General features: G+C 31.0%; 1 protein-coding gene across 2 annotated transcripts in view; it reads left to right on the top strand.

Annotated features, from left to right (window-relative positions):
- LOC130898243 (uncharacterized) overlaps positions 1 to 24113 on the top strand; it is a 31797-nt gene extending 7684 nt beyond the window's left edge. For both annotated transcript variants that reach the window (XM_057807374.1, XM_057807375.1), the window contains exons 2-6: positions 14411 to 14614; positions 18141 to 18351; positions 19834 to 20037; positions 20241 to 20453; positions 23517 to 24113. In XM_057807374.1, the coding sequence (XP_057663357.1) occupies positions 14412 to 14614; positions 18141 to 18351; positions 19834 to 20037; positions 20241 to 20453; positions 23517 to 23669 (984 nt within the window). In that variant the 5' untranslated portion in view covers position 14411 and the 3' untranslated portion in view covers positions 23670 to 24113. The remainder of the gene's footprint in view (positions 1 to 14410; positions 14615 to 18140; positions 18352 to 19833; positions 20038 to 20240; positions 20454 to 23516) is intronic.
- Positions 24114 to 25200: the final 1087 nt, after the last annotated feature.

Below are 25200 nucleotides of genomic sequence, written 5' to 3'. Positions count from 1 at the left end.
GAACATCCACTGTAACAAGTGCACATAATTGTCTATTTCTAAAGGTCTTCCGCAGCTCTTCTCTCGCAAAGTTGCAAACACTTTCTATGGGGTCAATGTGAACATGCTAGATAAATACATATGATATATGAAGTACAAAGTTATTTTAAACCTTGTCCCTTTCAGATGTTTAGAATGACACTTCCCGATAAGTACCAAATACAAGAAATAACGCTCTTCTCATAATAACGGTGCCTTCCATTGTTCAAGCTGAGTGTCTTTTTCTACGTATCACTCAAACGCTGCTTCGCTATATAATTTTTATGCTGATATCACATTTTGAAGATCTTTGGATTATACAGAAACCATATCCACAACTTCAATCACTAATTTGTAATGAACAAGTACTGTATACGAGTATCACTCACGTCGATAGCAAATTAGCAGAAAATGCTCTACCAGGCATAGATATGTACTGGGTGAAACAATATTGTTAATGGTGGGTTATTAATTTACTATGGAAATCACTCTAAAGATTAACAAGAAAATGACCACTTACCTATGGTTTAATTTGAAGAATGAGAGAAAGAGAATTTTCAGAAGCTGTTTATATATATAGATTATCAATAAAAAAAAGATATAGTACACAATTTTGGCAAAATATGTAATTCTCTTCTATAAATTTCAATGTAACTTTGCATTATATGAATTGAAGGTTGCTTCTTTTTTGTGATATAGTAACTAAAAATACAATTTTTTGTAAATGATTGGAATATGTTTGAATAGAGCTCGAATATTTTTCTCTTTTCGTGACAGAAAACTACTATGAGCATCCAGAAAAATGTCTTCTCTCCATTCTTAAAATATGTAATTTTTTTGAATAATTCAACAGTTTTTTAACATATTTTACATATATACAAATTCAATTTAAATTAGACGCGAGACAATTTAACTCGGCGCTAATTCGGCACTACCTACTGCGTAGTGGTAGGCTGGGAGACAGTCTAACGGCACTGTTCATATGATTTGTGGCAGTGAAATCTATACAAAAAGTGGTGTGTACTTTGAGGCGATTGTACTTTTGAAGTAATTATAATAATTGTAAGCAGCCTCAAACTTTGCAGTACATAAAATTAGTCTAGCGATACCCTAACCTTTTTAACGCTTCCTATGACAGTTGTCTTTCTTCTCAATCTAGGCATTTATTGATACGATAACGTCCTCGTATTATGACAATATCTCCCTGCAAGTGATATTCTACTTATAATTTTTTAACTTTTCCTAAACCCCAAAGATGATGGATAGTTTTAGATTGATGACCTAACAAATAGTGTCGGCTTCTTTTTGTGAGTACAAGCACGAACAATATTCAAAACTTATTAATACCCAAGGCAAATTTAACTGTTTATGATTCGTTCATATCGTATGATTTATGACCTGCAATACCAATTTACTTAAGTAAGATATCGTATCTACAACATCTTCCCTTTGAACTTTCAGTTTTCAGGTAAAATTTTCTTGGCTCTCTGATGGTTTCTTATCATATTATCAAAGTTTGGAATAGAATTATTATTGTTCAGTTGAAAAAAGAACATTAGAACACTAGATTCGATTTTACATTGGATTTATTTGCTGCTAATAAACTTTCTTCATCAACTACTTGCAAAAGTATGTGGTGTGTCGATTTATTAAAAAGCTCTTGAGAATGGTAAAACGTAAGATATGAAGAAAATGTTCTCTACCCTCTTATTGGCATTATTACAGTCGATGGTTGACCCTTATAATGGTGGGCTATTTTAATTTCAAAATTTCATCCTAAAACAATGGCAAATGCAGGAGGTCAGAACACGGTTTAAAGTGTTTTAAATCATAATTATTGAACAGCGTAGTTTGAAAAAAAAATTTCTTACCAAATTTTTGCCTTAATAGTGTGAAGTGAAGTGTGTACTTACTATTCAACTATTCAACTATTCTAATGAAAATCTTTGGTTAATCATATTTCACACTTGCACAGTTTTATGAAAACAGATAAATACAACCCATATAAGGTATATTTTCCAAAAGCTTTTCAAAGATGACAAGCATATACAATTTTGTTATAGTTTATTTCAGAAAGGAATGAAGCAATAAAATCTCATTAGGAATGCAAAGGGACCCCAGAGTGACCCAACGAATATTTAAGCTACTTTCATAGTTTGAAATTGATTTCATTGTAAAAAAAATTTTTTAGTACTGGTAGTACCACCCGGGTTGGGGTCAATTTATGGGCTTAGCCTATTGTTATCCATTCACAAACACTGAAAATATTATGCCAAAGGCGTGCCGGTAGGATACTCGTAAAGAGGAAAAAAATTTATTTTAACAGAATAAAAATTAGGCATTATGTACATAGTAATAGGTACACTTATTTTTTATATAACATTATACAAAAAATACATTATACAGAAATTAAATTAACAGGTCGACGGTCCGATAGATCAAGTAGTCAAGATCCCACATTTTCTCCTCTTCTTTCATGACATGCTGGACTGCTTTTCGCCAGCTCACTTCCTTAATGACAATCCTTTCACTTGCGTCCATATAAGTTATATAGGATTTAGTTCGCGATGATATGGCGGTGTGCGCAGCACAGTTACACTATGTTTTTCTGCTATATCTTCCACGGCGTATTCCATAAAACGATGTTTGTGTAAATTTGCTATAGCTAATAGTTCTTTTTTTATAAAATTATCTTCAAATTCAAATTATCTTCATAATTTTGGTGGTTAACCAGTCAATAATTTCTTGTTTTCTCCAAGATGAAGTTGGAATCTTCTCTATGCGTCGAGAATGATAACTTGCGTTATCCATAACTACTACTGAATCAACCGGAACATATTTTATCATTTCACCAAAATAGTCTTCAAAAACATCCGAATCCATGTCCTCGTGGTAATTTCCCGTATGGCACGACTGAAAGGTTTAAAAAACATTTTAAAAATCTCTCTTCGCTTCCAATATGGACGGTTGACAGGTCTTCCATGAAAGCTTTGCGAGCAATGGTTATATTTTTGTCTTGCCACATTTTTGGTACTGTATAACATTCATTAATCCACGTCTCATCAAGATAAAAGATTTTCTTCTGCTTTGTTCTGTACTGCTATCCTTCTTTCGACGCCAGCAAACAATTTCATTGCTTTCCAGTAAAAGTGCTTTACGGTTATGCTTTTTCCAGACAAAATACATATTTCTCAAAGAAGTGGTCCATGAAAATTTTTTAGTTATCAACGAAATACTGTTTGTTTATTTTGTTTTGTTTGTATATTTCATTTTCATATTTTAAATATGTTGTTGTAAGTGTGATATATTTCTGTATATTCTTTAATTTTGTCTCATTTTCTCATTAATATATTTTTCACAATGGTAATAGGAATATTTGTATAATTTGTATATAAAGAAACCACATCTGACGAAATAAATACATATTCGTTAGGAATTTTTATACTTTCAATTTTTTTGAAATCCCATGTGTTCTTGATATAATTTTTGTTGTGTGTGTGTGGGTGTGTGCGTGTGTGTGGGTGTGCGCGTGTGTGTGGGTGTGTGTGTGTTTTTTTGTGTATTTAGATTAATGAGGTGCAGGGGGGAACCTTCAAAAGGTACTCGCCTGGATGAACCTTCTACCTGCCAGGGAGTTATGTGGGATTCTTACCTCACTAAACCTTCCCTAACACCTCTAACCCTGCTCCTGGAACGGTGGTTCCCTGGCAGCACTCTTTGTAAATACTACTTTGCCGGGGCGTTCTTATATGATGTTACTGCTACTCTTCGTACGTGGTGCGGAGGTCCTTGATGATGGTCTCCGCGTACTCCGCTACCTTGTTCCATGCTGCTTGGCTCCTCAGCATGTGCTCCACTATATTTTCTGGACTGATGGTGTGGTCCAGGTTCCTCTATAGTTCCTCCCGTGTCTCTCCATAAGAGGGTACTACATCACCCAGTCAACAGCTGGGTGATGTAGTACCCGACTTCCCCGTGCTGGCGATTGACCCATTTGATGATATCTGGGATAAGTCGATGTGTCCACCGACCCTTCATTGAGCAATCCCATCTCTCTTGCCAGAAACGAACACTCTCAGGCCTCTCCTCGTCGCAGAGGACCTTCCGCTGCTCTTCTTTCTTCCTCCTATGTTGCCGTTGTCGTTCTCCTGCCAAGATGTCAATAGGCGGGCATGATGCAACGACATTGACCGCGTCGAATGATACCGTTCGGTATGCTGACGCCACTCTGATCGCTGAGAGCCGCTGGACTGATGACATTGTATTGCGGTATGATGTTATCTCCAGCGATTTTGCCCACACTGGTGCTCCATATAGCAGGACGGAGCTGACTACAGTTGCCAGTAGTCGTCTCCGGGTTTGCCTGGGGCCTCCGGGCATAATCCGTGAAAGCGCGCCCTGGACTGCTGATGCCTTCCTACTGACGCTCGCTGTATGCTCCTTGTATTTTAGTCGGGCATCCAAGACTACTCCAAGGTACCTAATATTGGGTACCGACTGGATGTCGTTGTCGCCTACTCTAATGGTGATGGTCTCCATTTTCTTCCGGCTACTCACGAAAAGTGCCTTCGTCTTGTGCTCCGCCAAAGACAGGTCAGCTGAACGCATCCACTGTCTTATCCTCTTGATGGTTGTGGAGAATGCTGCTTGTAGCTCCTCCAGATGTTTCGCCACGAGTACGACCGCCACGTCGTACGGCGAATGCAACGAGTGTTGTGTTCTCTGGTAATTCTAGGTGGAGAAGACCGTCGTACATCACGTTCCACAAGAGTGGCACCAGGACAGAACCCTGAGGTACCCCTCCTGTGACCCGATGCACCACTGGTCCCTGCTCCGTCTCGTAGTGTAGAAGTCGATCGCTGAAGTACGATCTGACCATCCTTCGTAGATAGTAGGGTACGCTCATTTTATCAAGAGCCTCCAAGACTCGATCCCAGCGGGCCGAGCTGAACGCGTTCTTGACGTCGAGGGTGACGATGAGACAATACTTTTTGGAACCGCCTTCCCATCTCTTCAATTTTTTTAATTATTCTCACCTACATGCTCATAAAGGATAAAAGAAATGAACGAATACAGTAAAAACGGCAAAAATCTTCCATTACGTGATCCATACGTCAGCACCAATATTCATATATATAAAAAAAATTCTATTAGCTCAGTAAATAGAATCATCATGACAAATATTGATATAATGGGTTACAAAGTTCGAAATTAATATTATTGTCAAATTAAGAACTTGCTTTGCTTCCTTTCGCACATATCCATTATTCATTTACAAATATAACTTGTTTTGAGAATACACAATCACGAGTTTCTCTATATTTTTGGAGAAAACATGCTCTTTGGTTAGCAATATTTGATTGTTCTATTAATACTATTCAGTTATTTTCGTTTTTATATTTAAATCCTAAATATTTCAATAATACCGATTCTAAAGAAGTACATCCAGTAGAGAGAATTTCCTTATTTTTCCAGTTTCTAAGAATTTCAGATACCACAGTATAAGCATTGTATAAAGAATAGAATAGTAGAACAGTGACAATGTTAAAACCATTTGAGGCAATTTCACATGCCATCTAGTTACTATTACGCTCGTTCTTCATAAAAATTACCCATAGCTTAGTGCCATCTGAAATAAACAGCACTATTTTCAACAACTAATTTTTTTTGGAAAGATTCCATCTAAATGTGAAGTTTTCTTTATCCTCGAAATTCGGATTTTTGCTCTGAGGTAATTGCATTCTTCATATTTGATAACTAAATAAAACACTCAAAGTTTTAGTAAATAAATTTATTAGAAAATATCGCACAGAAATATTAAATAAAGTAACAATAATAACCACACTTTTTATGAAATTGTTGATATAAAACTATAAGAATTATAGACTGAGCGTTTGAAAAAATTATCAGAAACTACAAGTAGTACGGTCCTGTATATATTCCTTGTGCATTTTACAGCTACATCATTGTTAGTGGGAAATTCGAATGGCCAACAAATTGAATAAATTTATTGTAATTTTAAATCTTTTTCAAATTCTCAAAATGTTTGTTAAAAAGTATAATAGTGTTGCTTCGGAACATTATTCACATTCTAATATTTCTGTTTTCTGGTAATTATTTTTTTTATACCCAGTACCCGACCCATTTGGCCTATGTGTTATCAAGAAAATATATACAAAGTAGCTCTTAATTTTGACCACAGAAAGAAATGGAGAAAATCCACTAAACAACCTGAATCTCCGTTAAGAAGACTGTAAAACCCCAAAAATGTAGTACAACATGTAGAATCTACTCGCGATGACCTCTAGTTATTCTTGGGCCAAGTAATCACATTTACTATTGAAACACCTACTATAAATAAAAACGTTGATTATTATTGGTTATTCATTATTCTTTTTCTTGTTGAATATTGGAAATCAAACCACAATACACACAAATAGTTCAATATTCACCTTTTATCGAAAATATAAGCTACTGTGAATGGTCCTTGAAAAATTTACGACAATTTTTTGCATCAGTCTTAAACCATCTTAAATATAATATATAATATTATTGATGTTCTAGTTTTCGAATTTTTTCATTAATGTCAGCTAGAGACCAACAATTTTATAAAATTCGTGAGGGTTCCTTGTCAATACAAAACGTTCGCAGAGACTTGCGTTTTCATAATCCTTTTTTTTTGTAGCTCTCAATTGAGTATTCAGGTTATTGACTTTTTTCCTAGCATTGGTTAGTTCCTTTTTCAACCGTTCATTTTCTTCTTGCAATATCTGCTTCCTACCTCCAGTTCCCATAGAACAAGATGGAAGGTTCTGTAACTCTTTCAACCACTCTTCATAGTTACTGATAGAACTATCTGTCATGTCAATGTTTCTGGAATGAATCGGGGCAATAAAATCACTATTTGAATATGTTTGTGGATGTGAGGAAACATTCAATTGGATTATTTGTTCATCCAAATTTTCCCTATCCGATTTACTTTCTGAACCTTCATCATTTTTGTAGCGGAATGGTTCATAGGTAGTAGGCAATCTTTTAGAATGACTAATATTTTCACTGAAATGTTTGCTGCAGATCAGCTTATTTCTTAGCGATTTCTGGTTCAGGTTTGCCAAAACAGCATTACCTGAAATAAGGAACATTAATGTTAACATACATATTTATTGTAATGGTTATGGTAAAGTATTTTTTTATGTTCAAAAACTTGAATTTATGTCATTTCAATAACGAGCATAAATAGAATAACGACTAGTAGTACCCTTAATTGGAATTTCCCCAATTGTATCTTATATCATCGTCTGAATGACAGAATTTTCCCGAATTGTGTTAAGATGATTCCATACCTGTGTATCATTCTCAAAAACAACTACACATCATTGAAATATCTTGGTATGCTCACAACAACGGTAAAAACACTCTTATAGTTACATGAAGAAAATATACAAATAAGTATATACGAACCTATCAACCACAACTAAAATACCTACTTATAATCGTTTTGTCAGTTTTATCATTGTGTAAAGATATTTATACAATGGTCTCATCCTTAGAGATAAGTGTACCAACTAACCCAGGACCGGTCTTGGTTTCACATTGGAGAGCCAAAAGTTATAATAATCGAAAATATTATTTATTGTATTATCTATTTATACTTTTTGGATTGACCACAAAATAATATAGAAATGTTAAAACTGAGCTCATTGTTGAGTTAAATATATTTATATTACTACTGGTACTAATTTAACAAAATGATTTTATTCACAAATCTGTTACATGTAAATCAAGCATGAGTCATCATGAAATTATAACCTATTGAAGTGCAATACAAAAAATATATACCATTGAAAAATATATCCAAGGCGTCATATTTAATATAGTTATAAGGTTACAAAAAAGACACCAACTATTACAGTTGAAAATATAAATTGCTCTTATCCAGGATTTTATATATGTGACATTTTTTAAAAATAATTAATTTGTTCTATAGTTTTAGTTTTAGTTGGAAGTTATGGATAGATAAATGAAATAAATAACTAACATCAATATTTGTTGGGATGATAAATTCATTCATAATGTGCTACTGGAAAAATGTACTTGAGGAGCTTGTTGCTAACTTTCAGAATTTATATTCTACAATGAGACCATAAATGCTTACAAAACCATCAGTTTGTTTAATGGTATAATAAAAGCAGACAAAAGGTCTACTTATCTGAACCAAGTATGTATGGTCATAAAACCGGGTACTTATTAGCAAATAAAATTATCTCTTGTTAAATGTGTTTTTTGCAATATATATATATATATATATATATATATATATATATATATATATATATATATAATAAATAAATATATATAATAAAATTGAAACCAAAATTCATTTTTATTGATAGTATTCAACAATCCTAAGATGGTATATGGCATTACTATAATTACTATATTCTTACCCTTAATAGATATGAGGACAAAAATGAACAATGGACAAATGGTGATTATATTATGAAAGGACATTATATTGGTTAAAAAAGCTCTTTTTTATATCGAAAACACCCAGTAATGTTTGAAGTAAACCTCTCAGTACATTTTTTGACAAAATCAAAATGAGTATCTATGACAGAAATGTATTTAAGAATAATCATTAGTGATGTTTGTTATTTGAGATAAAAGTGCTATATTGCTTAAATTCACTAATAATTATAATAAATGAGCATATCCTCATTAAAAACCTATATGTTTGCCTTGTGAAGGCAGGAAACTCGTATCGACGATTTGTTGGTACATGTCTATAGTAAATTTGTATTTAAATAATATTAGTATTTAATATTATTTCATTCAAACATTCTATGCTGGATAAAACAAAAGCATAATTTCCATGTATAACTTGAAAATGGAGGAAATTATGATTTTCTCCCTAATTGTTACTATTTTGTCAATCTGTTATAGCATAGAATATAGTATTATAACCATATTATAATATGAGATAAAAAATTTTTATTATTATGTGCTTAGTTCATAAACATAAAAAAATAACAAAATATACTATTTCAATTTTTGTGAATTATTAAAGTTCAGTCCTTTGTATTCGGTTATTTGTGTTTATATATAAGTTTGAGATATTTTCAAAAGTGTTTCATTCTATTCTGTTTACCTTTCTACAAAGGTGGCTTCTAAGTTTAAATTTAGGTATGATTCAAGTACTTTTGATAAGTTTATAAGATTGAATGGATTTGGAATTTGTAGTAAGTCATTGTACTGGTATAATATGCAATGTGATCATAATACAAATAAAATCATTATCAGAAAAAACTATTGGACGAATTATCTTCTATTTGACGATATTTAAATACCTACTTATGTTTAGTATTGAACATTTATAAACAGTCATTTCACATTCACTATTTTTTATTCCTTTATGAAAAATAATTGTCTTAAGAATAACTGACCCCAGTGTATGATCCACTTTTGACATCTAGCAGGGTCATTCACAAGAAATCGGTACATTTTAATTGTAGAATCTGATCTCTTACTTAGTCCATACTTGAATTAAACACACTTATTTCCAGCCATTTCTAAAAAATTGAAAAGCAGAAGTGATTATTTGTTATATAAATACATTTTAGTAAGTAGTTCGCTAAATATATAGTTTTTTTTCGAAATTGTAAGCTGTGGCATTTATACATCTAGCGCCTCTTATAATTTGAATATATTAACTAAGAGAGTAGTGATGTATATTAATTGTAATAATATCCACTTATCTTAAAAATGAAATATATATCCAAGTTCAAAGATTCTCAAATGAAAAAATAATCCAAATGCACAACCAACGAAACTCAACAATAACCCATAAAACACAATACAATAATGAACTCAATTTTCAACTTTGCTATAGGCACTCAAAATAAGAAACTCTACAACATAACTTAAGGGTTGAATATATTTCAAATAATTTTGGCGCCATCTGTTATTGGGGTAATTCGGCAACCAAAGCTAAGAAAACACGTAATTCAAGCTACGACGTACAGTAAGAAAAGACATGCTGTGGACGCCAACTCCCCACTGCCATCTATTGGTGGCGTCCACCTTGTCAAATGATATCCTCATAAGGTTAACCTAGTATCCTATTCTTTATACAATGGTATAAGCAACTTATGACAAATCACATTATAGGTAATAAATTCTACATGTAAAGTGTAAGCTGACTTTAATATAACGGTTAAGAACACATGATGCTTTTGTATTATTGTTTCACATGTATTCCTTTAGTTTTTTTTGTTGGTTTTGTAAATTCCACAGAGATTTACAAATTATACAAAATTATAAACAGTATTTACCATTAATATATAAGCAGTGTAATCTTTCCGTTTCACGAAATTTTAGGAATTATAAAATGTTGTTATGTTTGATTTCTCTTGATAAATAGTATGTAGAAAATATGTGTTCCATAAATAGCAGATTATGTTACGTGATGAAAGACTTCCGGTCCGGTCCTACTTTACATCTGTTTTCGGTATTACATATCGTTTAAGAAGTGGTATAATTTATTTTTTCTATATTCTGTATAATCTTGATAGATTTGTGAACCAGTATCAATTCCATGTAGGTTTAAATTTTCGTGTTCCATAAAGGAAACGAGGTAATGTGTGTTACTGAATGAATTGATTGATTGTATATAATAGCTGCTGTAACTAAGTCAGTAAAATTTTCTTTTGATTTTTGTTTTAGAATTCTTAGTTTTTAAGGTTTTAATGTCATCTCTATCGATTCTAATATACGCGATAATCACAACTGATTTTCTCACTCCCGAATTCTCTCGAATTCTTGTAATTTTAGTCAAACAATTGAAAAATATCACGAAACGAGTGGTTTATGTACGAGAGCCATAGTTACTACCACATAAATGTTTATTGCAATTCGAAATTTTCAAAAAAAGCTTTATTGTCGTTATTATTTTTAGCTAGATTAATTAATGTCAAATATTAGTTTCATATGATCTGTATTGTAGATTTGAATAATATTAAAACTTTTTTAATAGCCAAGGTAATTATCATTTGAGTGCAAAACATTGTAGGATAACTGGCTCTTTCAATTTGTTCCTCATTCTTCTAGTTATAGATATATACACATTTAATCCAGTAACATTATAAACACGATCATGATTAAAAGACCTAGTTACTATGCGTTTTTGTTTAAATTAAACCATGATACTCATGAATGCGCCAAAGTGACAATTTGTGTAACTCGGAACACTGGATTTATCATTCAAGTAGAAATAAAATTGTGATTATTATTAGTTTTGTGAAAGTAGTTTCATCTGCATAGGCTTAAAATTTAGTTAACCAGTGACATGAAATAAAATAAATGTAATCTTAATTAAAGAATTTTAGTGATTGATTGATTTGATTCTGGCTTATAGTATGTAAACAATTAGCTTTGCCGCAATTTTTTCAATGTTGAATTATGAAAAGTTATTTAGTAACATATGAAGCGAGATATAAAAAAGCAAGCATTTTCAAATTATAATCATACAATTTATATGAACCACGCATCGATTTACTATAATAGTATGAAAAATGCTTGAAACTATGTATAGTTGATAAATGATACGAAAGGTATGTGAAATTATTTCAAGAAAATCCTTTTGAATAAAAATTTGGCTTAAAATGAAGCCTCAATTTCTAATATATTGAATTGACAAGTACAATTTAGATGATAAAATATGATTTTTTCAATAGGTGTAGTTTTTTTTGACATTTGGAATGCGTTTTGGTAACAAGTATGAATTATGCTCGAACAATGAGTAACAAAAAAATGATAGAAATATATACTAATTCATTCTAGAACAACGATTATGGAATGTATATTATACATTCTATTTAGAATTCCGTTCCAAACTATTCATACTGTCATTTAGCCATTTTATTCTTATTGTATTTGTGCTCTAGATTCATATTTACCATAATCATGGCTTATTCCATAGTTTGTTATCATTTCAAGCTAGCTTCTTTTTTCTCTTTAATTTTTATTGAACATTGTTATTTTTTCTTATATCTTTTCCAATTGCTCATCAATAGGATTTTTTTTGCACTTTTGTAGCTGCTTTTCTATTTCTTTTCTGTATTCGTCCCCACTCACGTTTCTGCTTATTTCATTTTCTGCTTTTTGTTATGTTTAATACTAGTGCTACTAAGTATTCTTCTTCTCTTATTCTTCCTATATTCCTCTTCTCTTATTCTAATTATTATTGTATCACGTTTTATGACCGCCTCGCATACCTTAACCAATTTTTCGCAAAATACATCTTGTCTTTGTCTTAAGCTTCCTCTGTCAGTACATAGATTTATTTCTATTGTTTTCGACTTTCATTGTATTTATGTTCTTTTTTTTGATTAATAGTTTTTTGACTTTATTCTCTTTATTTCATCCTCCATTTTCTGGACGACGGCTTGCTGCCTAGTCTTTTCTCTCGACTTTTCTTCCATATATGTCTCTGCTCGCTAAATTTTGTTATTTACAATTAAATTGTTAAATTTCAGCGTTGTATTGTGCTCTTGTTCTCTGGCTAATTTCACCTCAGGTGACAACTTCTTTCTTTCTATTTGCATTTGTTTGCAAATGCTTTTAATTTCTACAATTGAGTCGAATAAAATAATATATTTCAGTTTACATACTTCTAATCATTAGAATGCTGACATATTTTTTGTAACTCCGCATATTATTGCTGCTAGTTTGCAATAAATTTAGTCTAATGAATGATTTAATGTTGAAATACTTTCATTCCAAAAGTATAATTTAAGAGCTCAATTTAGTGAATTACTACATATTCATTACTCCTTAACCCAGCGAAATAATTTCAATTCTTTTTCGGTTGTAGCAAGTTTCGCCCATGTAAATGTGATTCATAATCTATTGTTATTTTAATGTGGGGTGTTATAATTAGATTTATGTATATTTACATACATTTAATTAATCTATTATGTGTTTTGTTGGGACAAACATCATATAAATTGGTTGTGGTCATATTTTCATTGTAAATGTAATTTGGTTCATAGGAGTAATGCGTCTGAGTATGAGTATTCACCTCTATTATTATTCTGAGAATAAAACTTTTGCAGATTGTTCGAATATTGTTGATTTTCTTTATCAGTAATGGATTGTTTTACTCTTACGTAACTTGGTTGAAGAGGTCAATATTTTATTATTAAAATATGTGGTTTTTTAAACGTTTCTGTATTTTGACGTAAACAATTTTACAACTAAGTTTTTACCTAAATTTTAGAAATTTAATTCCGCATAATTAAAAACTTTTAATAAAATCACTAAAGTTGAGTAGGTACTGTACTCTCTCTCATATTACGTAAAAAGAAATTTAATTTTGTTGTTATATAACAGAACAAAAAGTGAACAAGTTCGATAACCAATTGGTTAAATTTCAAATTAAGATTAAACACTCCTTACAACTTGAAACTATTTCAGTAACTACTGGTTATACAACTATAAGATTACAAGTGTTATTAGAATGCTTATCTTGTCGAACGTCTGCGGTGTTCACGCATTGAATGACGATTTTACAATGAAAAAATCTCTACTTTGGTGCAAAAAGAACTGATTACATTAAAAATAAAAATCAGATGAAATTTAATACAATATATTAATTAATAATAGGACGATTTCAAAAGGTTTCAAATTATACTCATTCTTGGGTGTAACAGGAAGATAATCTGAAATGAAATGGTATTTCTCATACAGTTTATAAACATTTTCGCTTGAATCTTGATTGAATGTTAATTTTGAGCATATATAAAAGCGACTAATACAATCCATTTTGTTTTGTAAATTATGGTCTTATATCTAATTGTTAGTCCGGCTATCAAATGGATTAACTTGTTATTAATAACGTTTTGAGCTCTGTTATTAATTTTTATCAGACATTTAAGTAGGAACTCTTTGCAATTTTTGATTGTTCCAATAAAACTTCGAATTGAGTCCAGTGTAGATTGTTATAGACAAAGCTAATTAATATTTGAGTTTCGTCGAAAATTATTTGTTGAAATAGAATGCTCTGTTCCCAGCGCATTGTACAAATAAGGATCATTATCTTCCACATTTTGTTTATCTCAAACATTGTAACTGGTGTCCTAGAATGAAACTATTCCAATTTTTGTTGTTGCTTGTTGTTAAATGATAGTTTTATCGATCCACGGATATTTAAACTCATAATATCTAACGTTATATATAATATCAACGTTTTTATATAATATCAACGTTTTTATATTATATTTTCTGAGTAACAGTTTTTGTTTTTCTTTATGAAAAATAGACAATTTACTTTTCAATCTAATACAATCAATAAATTTTTTTCAATGGAATCCCTTCACTATAGTTTCTTTTTCAGAATGACAAGATATTTGTCACTATGCTGTTTTATAGCAACATGCTTGTCAGAACCAGTTACGCAAATTCCTGGTTACCCACAATTGAAGTCAGCACATATACAAAATCTTCATAATGGAGGTTTTGGATCTACACTAAGAAATTTTCTACCAACAGAAACTAGTGAGGTAACGGAGCAATTGTATGAAGAGGAGCCCAACGACAGGTAAACTGAAAATGTCCTATAATAAAGTAGCAAATGGTTTTCTTAAGCAAAAATGTTCGTTTTTCTTCTTAGACGTGTAATATAGGTAATATTCTTCTATATCGTTAATTCACATGATTACTATTGTTTATTTATTATTGTTTCTGTTTTATTCTTCATATTTTGTTCCTATTACTAACTCCTCATAATATTGTTTATCAATGTACAACTCAAGAAATGAGTTATTATCCAAATGGCCTATTGGTAGGGTGCGCGTCAAAAACAACATCTGATGGTTGCATAAAATCATCCTTGGTAATAGTATAGCATATGTTAGATCTGTAAAAAATTAATAAATAGTCTTGACATAATAATTTTAATCATAATTTAATAATTTAATTTAATAAAAATTCCTGAAATAGTTTATTATTATGATGATTTTCTCAAATAAAAAACAAAAATTGATAATAATTCGTTTGTTAATCGTAAGTGAGTTAGTTCTTCCTTCTTGTACTCATTATTTTTTAATAATGAGCCGATTTAAAAAATGGTTCACGTACTCTTGTTAAGGACCCATTGACTTAGGCGGTAGTGAGGGCTCTTAATTATGTGTACAGAAATAGCGATATTTAGGGTTCCAATATGCATCAAAAACATGTTGACATGACACGACAAACTTGTCTTTACATTTTAATCTACATTTTTCTCCACAGTGTGGTCCAATCTTCTTTCTTATTGGGGTACGCTTTGCCAGCATTTCTTAGCTTTTTGCGACATTTGTCTTTCACTTTATGGGTTTGCGTATCAACTTTTTGCCTTTTTTGGCAATCCTCTGATTTTCGGTAATAGTTTCAGAAATTACAGCACCCCGAGGTTCTACTTCTACTTATCATTTTTTGTATCAGACGAACTGGTGTTAAACAAAGACGACGATACTGATGGAGGTAGGAGGTAGGGGAGGAAGCTTCCTTTTGCTAGCCAATTGAAATTTAGGATCCTCATCGGAGTCATCAATATCATCGATTGGTGAAAAAAATAATTTGGTGTGCCAGAATAGCCACTGATAAGACGGGATGAGTTTCCTGAGATGAAACTTTATCACTAGTTGACGTTATCTTCAATTCTTCTTCCAGTGTTTCATGTCGTGTAGAAATGATGGAAGGCGTGATGGTTTCTTTATCTATTGTTTTATGTGTAAAAGTAATGGGAGCAGTTTTGTTTTCTTTACACCTTTCTGATGGTGTGCTTAACTCGGTCGATTTTTGAGTTGACTCTCTTTAGATCTAGATGTGTGATAAATTAGAACAGATCTCTGGTAATTATAATAAGATCGCATTTCCTTACTATTTCTGGCTTCATATAATCAGAGATGCTTCCGTTTCCATTGGGAGAATATCAATAATTTATTTTCAAATCAGTTTGTATATTAGTAATGATATTTTTTATGATATAGATTTTGTTTTTAATCCTACATAATTTCTCATTTTATTTATATTAGTCACTTCTCAAAACTCTTTGTTTAGTTTCATTTAAATTGATTATAATTGATTTAACTGTTATGACCTGTTATAAGATTAACTCATTAAACCCAAACTCGAAATTTTTTCAAAATTGGTTATTCCCCAGGAAACTTCTTTAAATTTCTTAAATAACCAAAAAAATTAAGATAGTTTTTCTTTATTTTGTTTTAGAAATAATCGCTGGTATTTGAAGGTATCGTTATATGGTGTTGATATTACAAAATTATAAACCATACCTTACACCATATCTTCCACATTATACCACTTATATCGAAAATAAGGAATTTTATTGTGTGATGAGTGATAAGTTTGTTCAAAGTGAGGTTACTTAAATATTTCTTACGAATTACTCTCGTTATCGAAAATATTTTGCCACCTAGAATGAAAGCTTTCAGTTCCAGGCTAATTAAAATTAATTTTTGAGTGGAATTTTAGACATTGATAAGTATCTTCTTTGTTATTCTCATTCCTTAGAATGATCTTTATTGTTATGTCAAAGATTAGTGAATACCTTAGGCGACTGTTTTTTAATTTCACTTTTTAGTTTTACGTATGTTGCTATGGTGTTCTGTTCCAGGAGTAGTATGATTATTTATTAAGAATTTTGTGAACTAACTTATGTTCGTATGTTCGTATACATATGTGTATATAGAAGTTTAAAGTAGAAGTATCAATTTTCATTACATATTTGTTGTCATTTTTTAAAAAAAGTATTTCGCCGGTATTGTCGAATTTGTAATTAAATCCGTGAACTTTTCCGCCAGTCTTTTGGAATATTTCAATATAAATTGTGACACTCGTTTTTCTTCCTTATAGTACCGGTAGCTTGGAAACTTTTCTGTTGCATTGTTGCATTCTCTGTCAGAAGAATAATAGTTGCTCGATTATATATTATCATTGAAATATCCAATATCCACACAAAGGTCTCCTTATGTGCTCCTTTTTTAATGCCTACTTCAAAAACGAAAATTTATCAAATGATCATTTTTTTAATAGCGATAATGGAATGCAGCCAATTGGCTTGTACAAAAGTACAGAACTACTTAGATATTCGGTTCATAAATAATTCCAAGAATATTTTCCGATTTATTATAGTAAGTTATTATAACTCACGACGTTTGTGTATGGATACTAATAATTACTTAAAAGCCGTTAAGAAAGAATACTGAAAAACCTATAGATAGAGCGCTTGAACTTAATGGAGGTGAACTTTAGTATGATAGTGATCAATCTTGTCATTCCATTATTCAGCTTATATTCACAATAGTGTAACTTTCTGCATGGTCACTCAAATTTTCAAAGTCTCAAACGGTGAACTTATTAATTTTGTGGAAAGTAACAGACGAAACATATTATGATCTGTACTCGGCATTGAGTATGGTTTTCCCAGCATGGTTACTCCCATCTCAATATGAACAGTTTTGTCTGTTCACCTCAACATTTAACAAAATTGTAGATTCATCAGAAAACATCTTTCCTTTAAGAATATTATTCCTCTCCATTTCATTTATAAACTGTTCAATAAACTGCAGTTTGCAATTTCCAATTCATCTTTGATTGTCTATAAAAATGCAATTTATGTTCATTCCTGAATCTATCTAGAAGAAATATTGGGATTTTCTTGAATAGATTACATTATTTTTAATATCTTCACTACTGAAATTGTCGATACCTACTTATTTTTCTCACATGCCACTTTTCTCTAAAATGTCTTTATATTTCACTTATAGTACTTAGTGCATTGAGTGGCAAGTTGGGATACTTTTTCCTGAATAAATGAGTACATTCCATTTATTTCCTTCCTTTATCTCCATATTCAATAATTTATAAAACTTTACATTTCAAAACATTTGCTTGAAGATTGAAATTGGGAATAATCCTTCTATTAATTTTTGTATCTTGATTGGAGTTACCTGATTAGTACCGTGAAGTTGAAAAATTGCCTAGAATAGTGTGAATAAGCAAGTTTTGTTGTTACTATGCTCTACTAAATTTTGTGAATGTCTGACATTTTATTTTTATTTTAGCGAGGCTGAACCCAGTCAAGACAGAGCAGCATATGCTAATCAGAATTACCCCATACCTATTAAAGCCACCCATCAACCTTTTAGATCTGCACTCATCCCTAACTCAAATTATCCCATTCCAATCAAGGCGTCTGCTAGTAAATATCCAACTGTTGGTTCCGAGAAAAGGATACCACAAAAACAGTATCTTCAGCTTGGCGAAAAACTGCAGGTACGATCAGAAAATTGTTGGTCACATACATACGTATTTGAATATTTGATTATTTTAATCCCACCATCCTAGTTGGTACATTTATTTTTTAACGGTATGCCTACTTGCGTGATGTATAAATCTGAGGGGCATTTTATCTTTCAACTTAAAGACTTATAACGTTCATTGACAAGATGAATAGAGGCATTTATTCTACATGTATATTTATTTAATAGATAATTGAATTAATATTTTTTTTATCAAATATCGTATATACCGTTTTTTCAATGTTCAATACTAGGTATTATAAGGATATATTGAAAAATTCTTTACTTACTATAGAACCAAACAAAATCTCAATGTCAAAATATTTTATCCATCAACATATTCTCCTCTTAATTGGATACATTTATTACTGCGAACCTGCAACGTCTTAGACATTTCGTAGACCTTTCAAATAAAATGTTTCTTCTTGCTCTGCAAACCATACCTCCTCGTTAGAAGAAAATTTACGACTTTTTAAACTTTTTTTCAATTGAGGAAAGAGATGATAGTCGGATTGAGCCAAATCTAGTGAATAAGGGGGTGTTCTAGTAATTCAAACCCTAAATCACGAATTTTTTGCATGGCAACATGAGATTTGTGTACAGGGGCGTTGTCCTGCAAAAAAAACACCTTTGGATAGCAGTTATTATTCTACCCTTATCCAAAAAATCAATCATGATTACTCCATGGCAATCCCAAAAAACTGAAACAAGAACTTTTCCAGCAGATTTTTGGACACGAAATTTCTTAGGTCTTGGAGAACCAGAGTGTCGCCATTCCATTGATTGCTGCTTTGTTTGTGGATCATAGAAATTTACCCAAGTCTCATCCATAGTAACAATTCGGCTTAAGAAGTTTACATCGTTTTCAAATCGAGCACAGATCGAACGCGATGCTTCTACCCTTGCACGCTTTTGGTCAACATTCAAACATTTGGGGATCCATTTTGCAGCAATTTTTCTCATGTCCAAATTGACGTGAACATATGATGAACGCGTGCGTATGAAATATTCAGTGCTTCAGATATTTGTCTAAGTCCAATTCGACGGTCTGATAAAATCATGTCATGAACTACATCGATATTTTCGGGGACTGACACAGAAACTGGCCTCCCGATCGGTCATCTTCAATAGAAAATTTACCTCTTTTGAAGCTTGCAGTCCAATTTTTCAGGATCGCATACGAAGGACATTGATCACCAAGGGTATTAAGCTTATCTTCATTTTTTTTGTCTTAGTTCCAAAATTCACACACAGACATTCAGTTATCACAAGTATTTTCATAAATACATTAATACATTATCCATACCTATATTTCTTTTGGCTGTGACATTTAAAAATGCAAAAACCAAGGGTTGTTAAAATATTTCTTAGCTTTCAACTACTCATATATTCATCACCAGGGACTGAACTTAATAGCAATGGTAGAAAACAATTATGAAAAACTATTTTATTGTAGGCAATTAATAAATTGGAAGATGAAAATGAAGACGTTGAAGAACCCGATAGACTCTCCTTACTTTTACCACAGTCCAAATTTTCTTGCAACGATAGACACACTGGATATTATGCAGATGAGGGTTTGGGATGTGAAGTTTTTCATTACTGCCAAGAAAATTCGAAGCATTCTTGGATTTGTCCCGAAGGATTTACATTCCATCAGGTAGGAGATTTGAAAATTTTTCAAAGAGAGTTGAAATGGAAAAATTTTTCAGTTTTTTTGGTTTAGCATTTAATTTTGTTCGAATTTATCAACATTAATGAGAAAATTATACTGTAAGTTTCAAAATGAAGGATAAAATTTGTAATAAGAAGTAATGTAAGAACTAAAACAGTATAAAACTGATCACTTTAAGTATATTTTAGGTACATTTAATTTGTATGCCACCTGGCGGAGATAACATTTGTGAAAAATCATCTGATTACCACTTTGTCAACGATTTCTTGTACAAACCAGTTAATTTGGAAGAATATCAACAAAAACCTAATGTGACATTGAAATATTCAGACAGATACTATCCTGAACAATACAGATCAAAATTTGAAGAAGACGATACTCCTGTACACCATCAACACTCGGTAAGTATTTCGTATTTAATTTTTGGAATACTACAAAGAATTTTTGGAATAGATTTTTTTCGTCATTTCCTCTCTTCAATTCTCTTCAATTTCATCTTCGGAATAATTAAATCATGAAAATAACACATTTTAATTATTTTACCTAGCTTTTACTTGTTCTACGTTTCGTAGAAAAAGACTCAACGTCCACGAAATATAATTTCTATATAACTTTTCGTGATTAGTCCCTAGCTAATAGGTGATATGCGATAAATAAACCCTACCTTTATATTTTTCATCCCTGGCCCTAACTGGGTCCCAACACTTTCGAGGCAGTTCATTTCGAGATGAAACAGTGTGTTTTAAAATATAATAAATTTTATAAAATTCAAATTTCTCTTAAGACTATAAAGAAAATGCCAAGAATTATAATATAGTGCGGCTCTGCCCAATACCCTCTCAATAAATAGCCATAAATCTACGATTTTTGGTACTTATCAAATATTATATAGAGTCCACTCAAATAAGACGAAAAATGGTGTTTCAGAGAAATCTTCCCTACAACAACGACACCAGTTCCACAATTCTGATGTATTTTGGCCGTCTGAATTCAACATGCCTTATGCAAATATTGTTAGTTTCCGAGATACGTTCAAAGTTTAAATTTAAATTTTGATTTTCGCAATAATTTTTTATGTTTTCATAATTTCTCTTTGAAAATTGGCAATTTTACGTTTTTTGGCATGAGGAATCATAATTTTCATTCTAATTTAACATTGCTAATAGAGGGCGCTAGTAACACTTGTTTGTGTTAATTAAATCAAAGTAAACTTTTTTTGAATTATTGAATTTTAATAAAAAAAATTCTATTATTCCTTAAATATGTAACAATATCAAATTTGTAAACAAAAATAAAAAACTTAGAAGCAAATGCTCAAAATGCCCACCATTTACTTCAATACACTTTATGATCCGCTTTCGTAGAGATCTTTTAATATCAAAATCACATTCGTGAATTAAGCCGTGGTTCAATTTTTCGTTTTCTTTTTAAGTAGGCTTGTGACGCTATTAGAAAGTTTGTGTAGAGTTCAACACCCCGTATCTCGGAAACTAGCAATATTTGCATGAGGCATGTTGAACAGAATCATCATATTTTGAGGTCTAGAATCTACAGTTCAGAGATTGGACATTCTTAATATATATATATATATATATATATATATATATATATATATATATATATATATATATGTATATGTATGTATTTATACCATACAAGGGTATGTTATTTATTGGAATAGATGATTTAGTTTAATTTTGGTTGCATTCTTAATCATACAGTTGCAATTACAGGTGTCGAAATTATTGTCGATGTTTCTGGAGGTGCGTTCACGTATAATCTTGGTATTCCAATGTTATGTCCCCGGTATATTTTTATCTATTCGTTTCTCGGAAAGAATGTTCTCCAGAGGTAACATTTTCAAATTTTTCTTTGTGTTCAGTAGGGTATATGTTTATCGATATCGACAAATTTTAGCGTATAAATGAAACTACAATTGGACCAAGATTATCTACTTAATGTGAGGTGTACAATATTTGTATCAATAGTTATTTCAGTTAATCACATTCAAATTTTTGTAAATATAAGAATAATATTTCTCAATTTTTGGTTAATTTTCTACTAGAAACTTCTTATGCCTTTTCCATATTTCTAAATCCATCAAATACACTCCACGTGTCAGAAAACATTCTCGAAAATTCGGAGAACTAACTTTTTAAAATTTTGTGCGGCCACCTAATCAAAGAAACTTTTCCGACAAAAGTTGTCAGGAATTCTGTACTATACGCCTCTAGCAGGGAAACTAAAAAAAACTGGAGAAAATGTTTCAGATAAAAGTTATGCAAAATCTTATGCTCTATATGCTCTTTGTCATTTACTATTTTCCCCGGAAAAGCATAGTTTTCCAGAAAATGCAAGAAATGTGTTTCTGAATCTTCTACGCGCCCTCTAGCGGCTTAACTATGCAACGTACGACAAAATGTTCAAATGTTTAATGGCAAAGTAAAAGGAAATTTAATTATCTACAACACGTTAAAGTTCAGTTTTCGATGGGACGTTTAGTTTTCTTGTAAAATAGGAAAATAAGTACAAAAACTGCGTTTTCTGGTGATCACCTTCATCATGAATATCAAAATAAGGATAAAATCAACTTAGAACTTTGTTACAATAAGAAAAATTCATTTTTCCTTGGTTTCCACATCTCAAATATATCAAATTTATTAGAATTTACAAAATAAAGCTATAAATTTTACTTAAATTATTTAGATCTTTTTTATCATTTATAGCTTTTTCGTTCTTATGAATGTGAACTATTTCTAAAAATTCTCCTTTTCGTGTATTAGATTCCGTTTCAAGAATTTTTGAATCTTTATAATAGAAATTATATTTTTTTTTGATATTTCATGTTTCATTAATGCAGTTCTATTTTTTTATCATATTGATGACCTCTTAGTCTATTTTCTAAATACCGAGATGTTTGCCCTATGTAGACAGCGTCACAATTAGAACATAATACATTATCCAAATTATTTCAATAAATTAAAATCTAAAACACCAAAAAACAAAAGGAGAACAAAAGGAGTAATATTATATATCAAGTGTCTTGTACTACTGTTCGGTAGTTAGGGTACTTTTTTGAATTGTGAAAAATACTATACTACTAATTCTATACCAAGGGATTGCCAGACTACAGATAGAAGATAGGGTATTGGAATTTATTTGTTTTTTTTTGAAATTTCGTATAAAAAATTCGTTACAACCATTCTAATAACGTGAATACTATAATTCTGTTTTCGTCACTTGACAATTTGAGGTTTGGTACAAGACAATCATTTACTTCATTCTACTTTCTACTACTTTCATTCGGATCTATTCTATACAATCTATTCAATTTCTCAACCAATTACCTATATATAATCAATTTCACTAGGAGTATTTTCATTGTCAATGGGACATATTTTCAAATATGTTGATAAATATTATTATTAACATATTCTATTGTCATGACTGACATATTCTTTTAGGTTCGGGTAACTGGACAGTCTCAACGTACAAATTATGTATCTCCCACAACTGTAAGACCACAACAAGTATTTAGGTCACCTGAAGAAATAAACATTTCTCTACAACAACGAAGGCCTATTCCACATGTGACCCAACAATACGATGAATATTAGTTAATATGAAACTTAGTTTTATCGACCCATGGTGGTCATAATTATTTATAAAATGTACTACACGTTAACTTAAAATTTTCAATATAGCTGGACAGAAGTCTAGACCAGGGCAACAAATAGATAAAAACTTATTGTATTTACAAGGAAAAACCTTGAATAATTCTTTCAGTGAACTTTCAATAAGAAAATAAGAAAATTTGTTTAATCCATTTATTCAACACGCACAATCAAACACAACTACATAAATACAACAGGTTATTCACATTTTCATTTTAAGAACGTCCTTTTTAAGTTAACTTGTATTAATTTGTAGCGTTAAGTTATGCAAAAACATTATTTTAGTAAATACGACAGAAAAAATGATTATAGCCATTTCTTTCAATGGTACTTGAAAAGTTTCATTGAAATTATAACGTACGAATAAATTAAGTATCACATTGTTAATTGTTTGTTTCACTTTATGGAATCTGATCAGAGAGACCTTGTTCAAGTTTATACTTCCCTTATTACTTAATTCTGAACAGCGCCCGCTCTAGCTTTTTAGCCACCACGAACAAAAAAACAAATTGCCGCTTCTTTAAACAATTTTTTTTTGTCAGAGCAAAAGTTTAAGACTAGTAAAATATTCACAATAATTATTTCACACAATTTAAACAAAACCTACAAAAAATTACTTTGGATTATAAATAAGAAACATTTATTTTATAAGTTAGATACTATCACAAAATTAACAATCAAATAATACAAAACAGTACATATAAAAATATCTATCCAATACTCTTAAACAAGTACAATCTATATTACTGCATAATTAAATAAGCAAAAATTATATCATTTGATTAAAAGGCAACAAAAGTAACATGTCTAAAGAAACTCGCTAATATCACAAAAATAATTTCTCCCTCAGTTTGGCAGTCGTTTGAGGTTACTTTTTCAATAACAATAGATTCAAATGATTGATAGAAAGAATTTCAGTAAAAAGTGACGTAAACGTTCGGTTAAAAGATTAACCGGATATAGAAAATTAAAACCGTTGTATGGTTTCTGAAGGTGCTGCTTTTCATTCCGTAGATATTCCATTAATACAGGTGTTATCTATATTAAAGAGGTTATATATTTATTTGATTGGTTATGAATTTATTGATATGCAGAAGTAAATTTTTATTTAGAGAGAGAAGTTGAAGAGGAATAAAAATTACCTATCTCGAAAATAAATATATTAATTTTATACTTTCGCGGCCCCCTCGTTTTTTGGCTCTAGAAAATCGAAAAATCATCCGATTTTGACGAATTTTTTTTAAATATTCGTTTTTACGGCGAATTCATGAAAAAAAAACATATGGGAATAAAATAAATGAAAACTTATATTGGTTAGGTTAGGTTAGTTTAGGCTAGGTTGGGGGGGGGGGTGTACTAAAAATTCAGAACACATGTTCACGCCCCTCGTCCCACTCCCAAATCTCTTTAATAATATACACTTGATTACAAAGAGTGATTTTGAGAATGTTTTTGTTCATATAACTTTAATGAT

The sequence above is a fragment of the Diorhabda carinulata genome, chromosome 9 (assembly GCF_026250575.1).
Source record: "Diorhabda carinulata isolate Delta chromosome 9, icDioCari1.1, whole genome shotgun sequence".
Lineage (NCBI taxonomy): Eukaryota > Metazoa > Arthropoda > Insecta > Coleoptera > Chrysomelidae > Diorhabda > Diorhabda carinulata.
The sequence above is the reverse complement of the archived record's forward strand: the minus strand, read 5'-3'. Positions and strand labels throughout refer to the sequence as shown.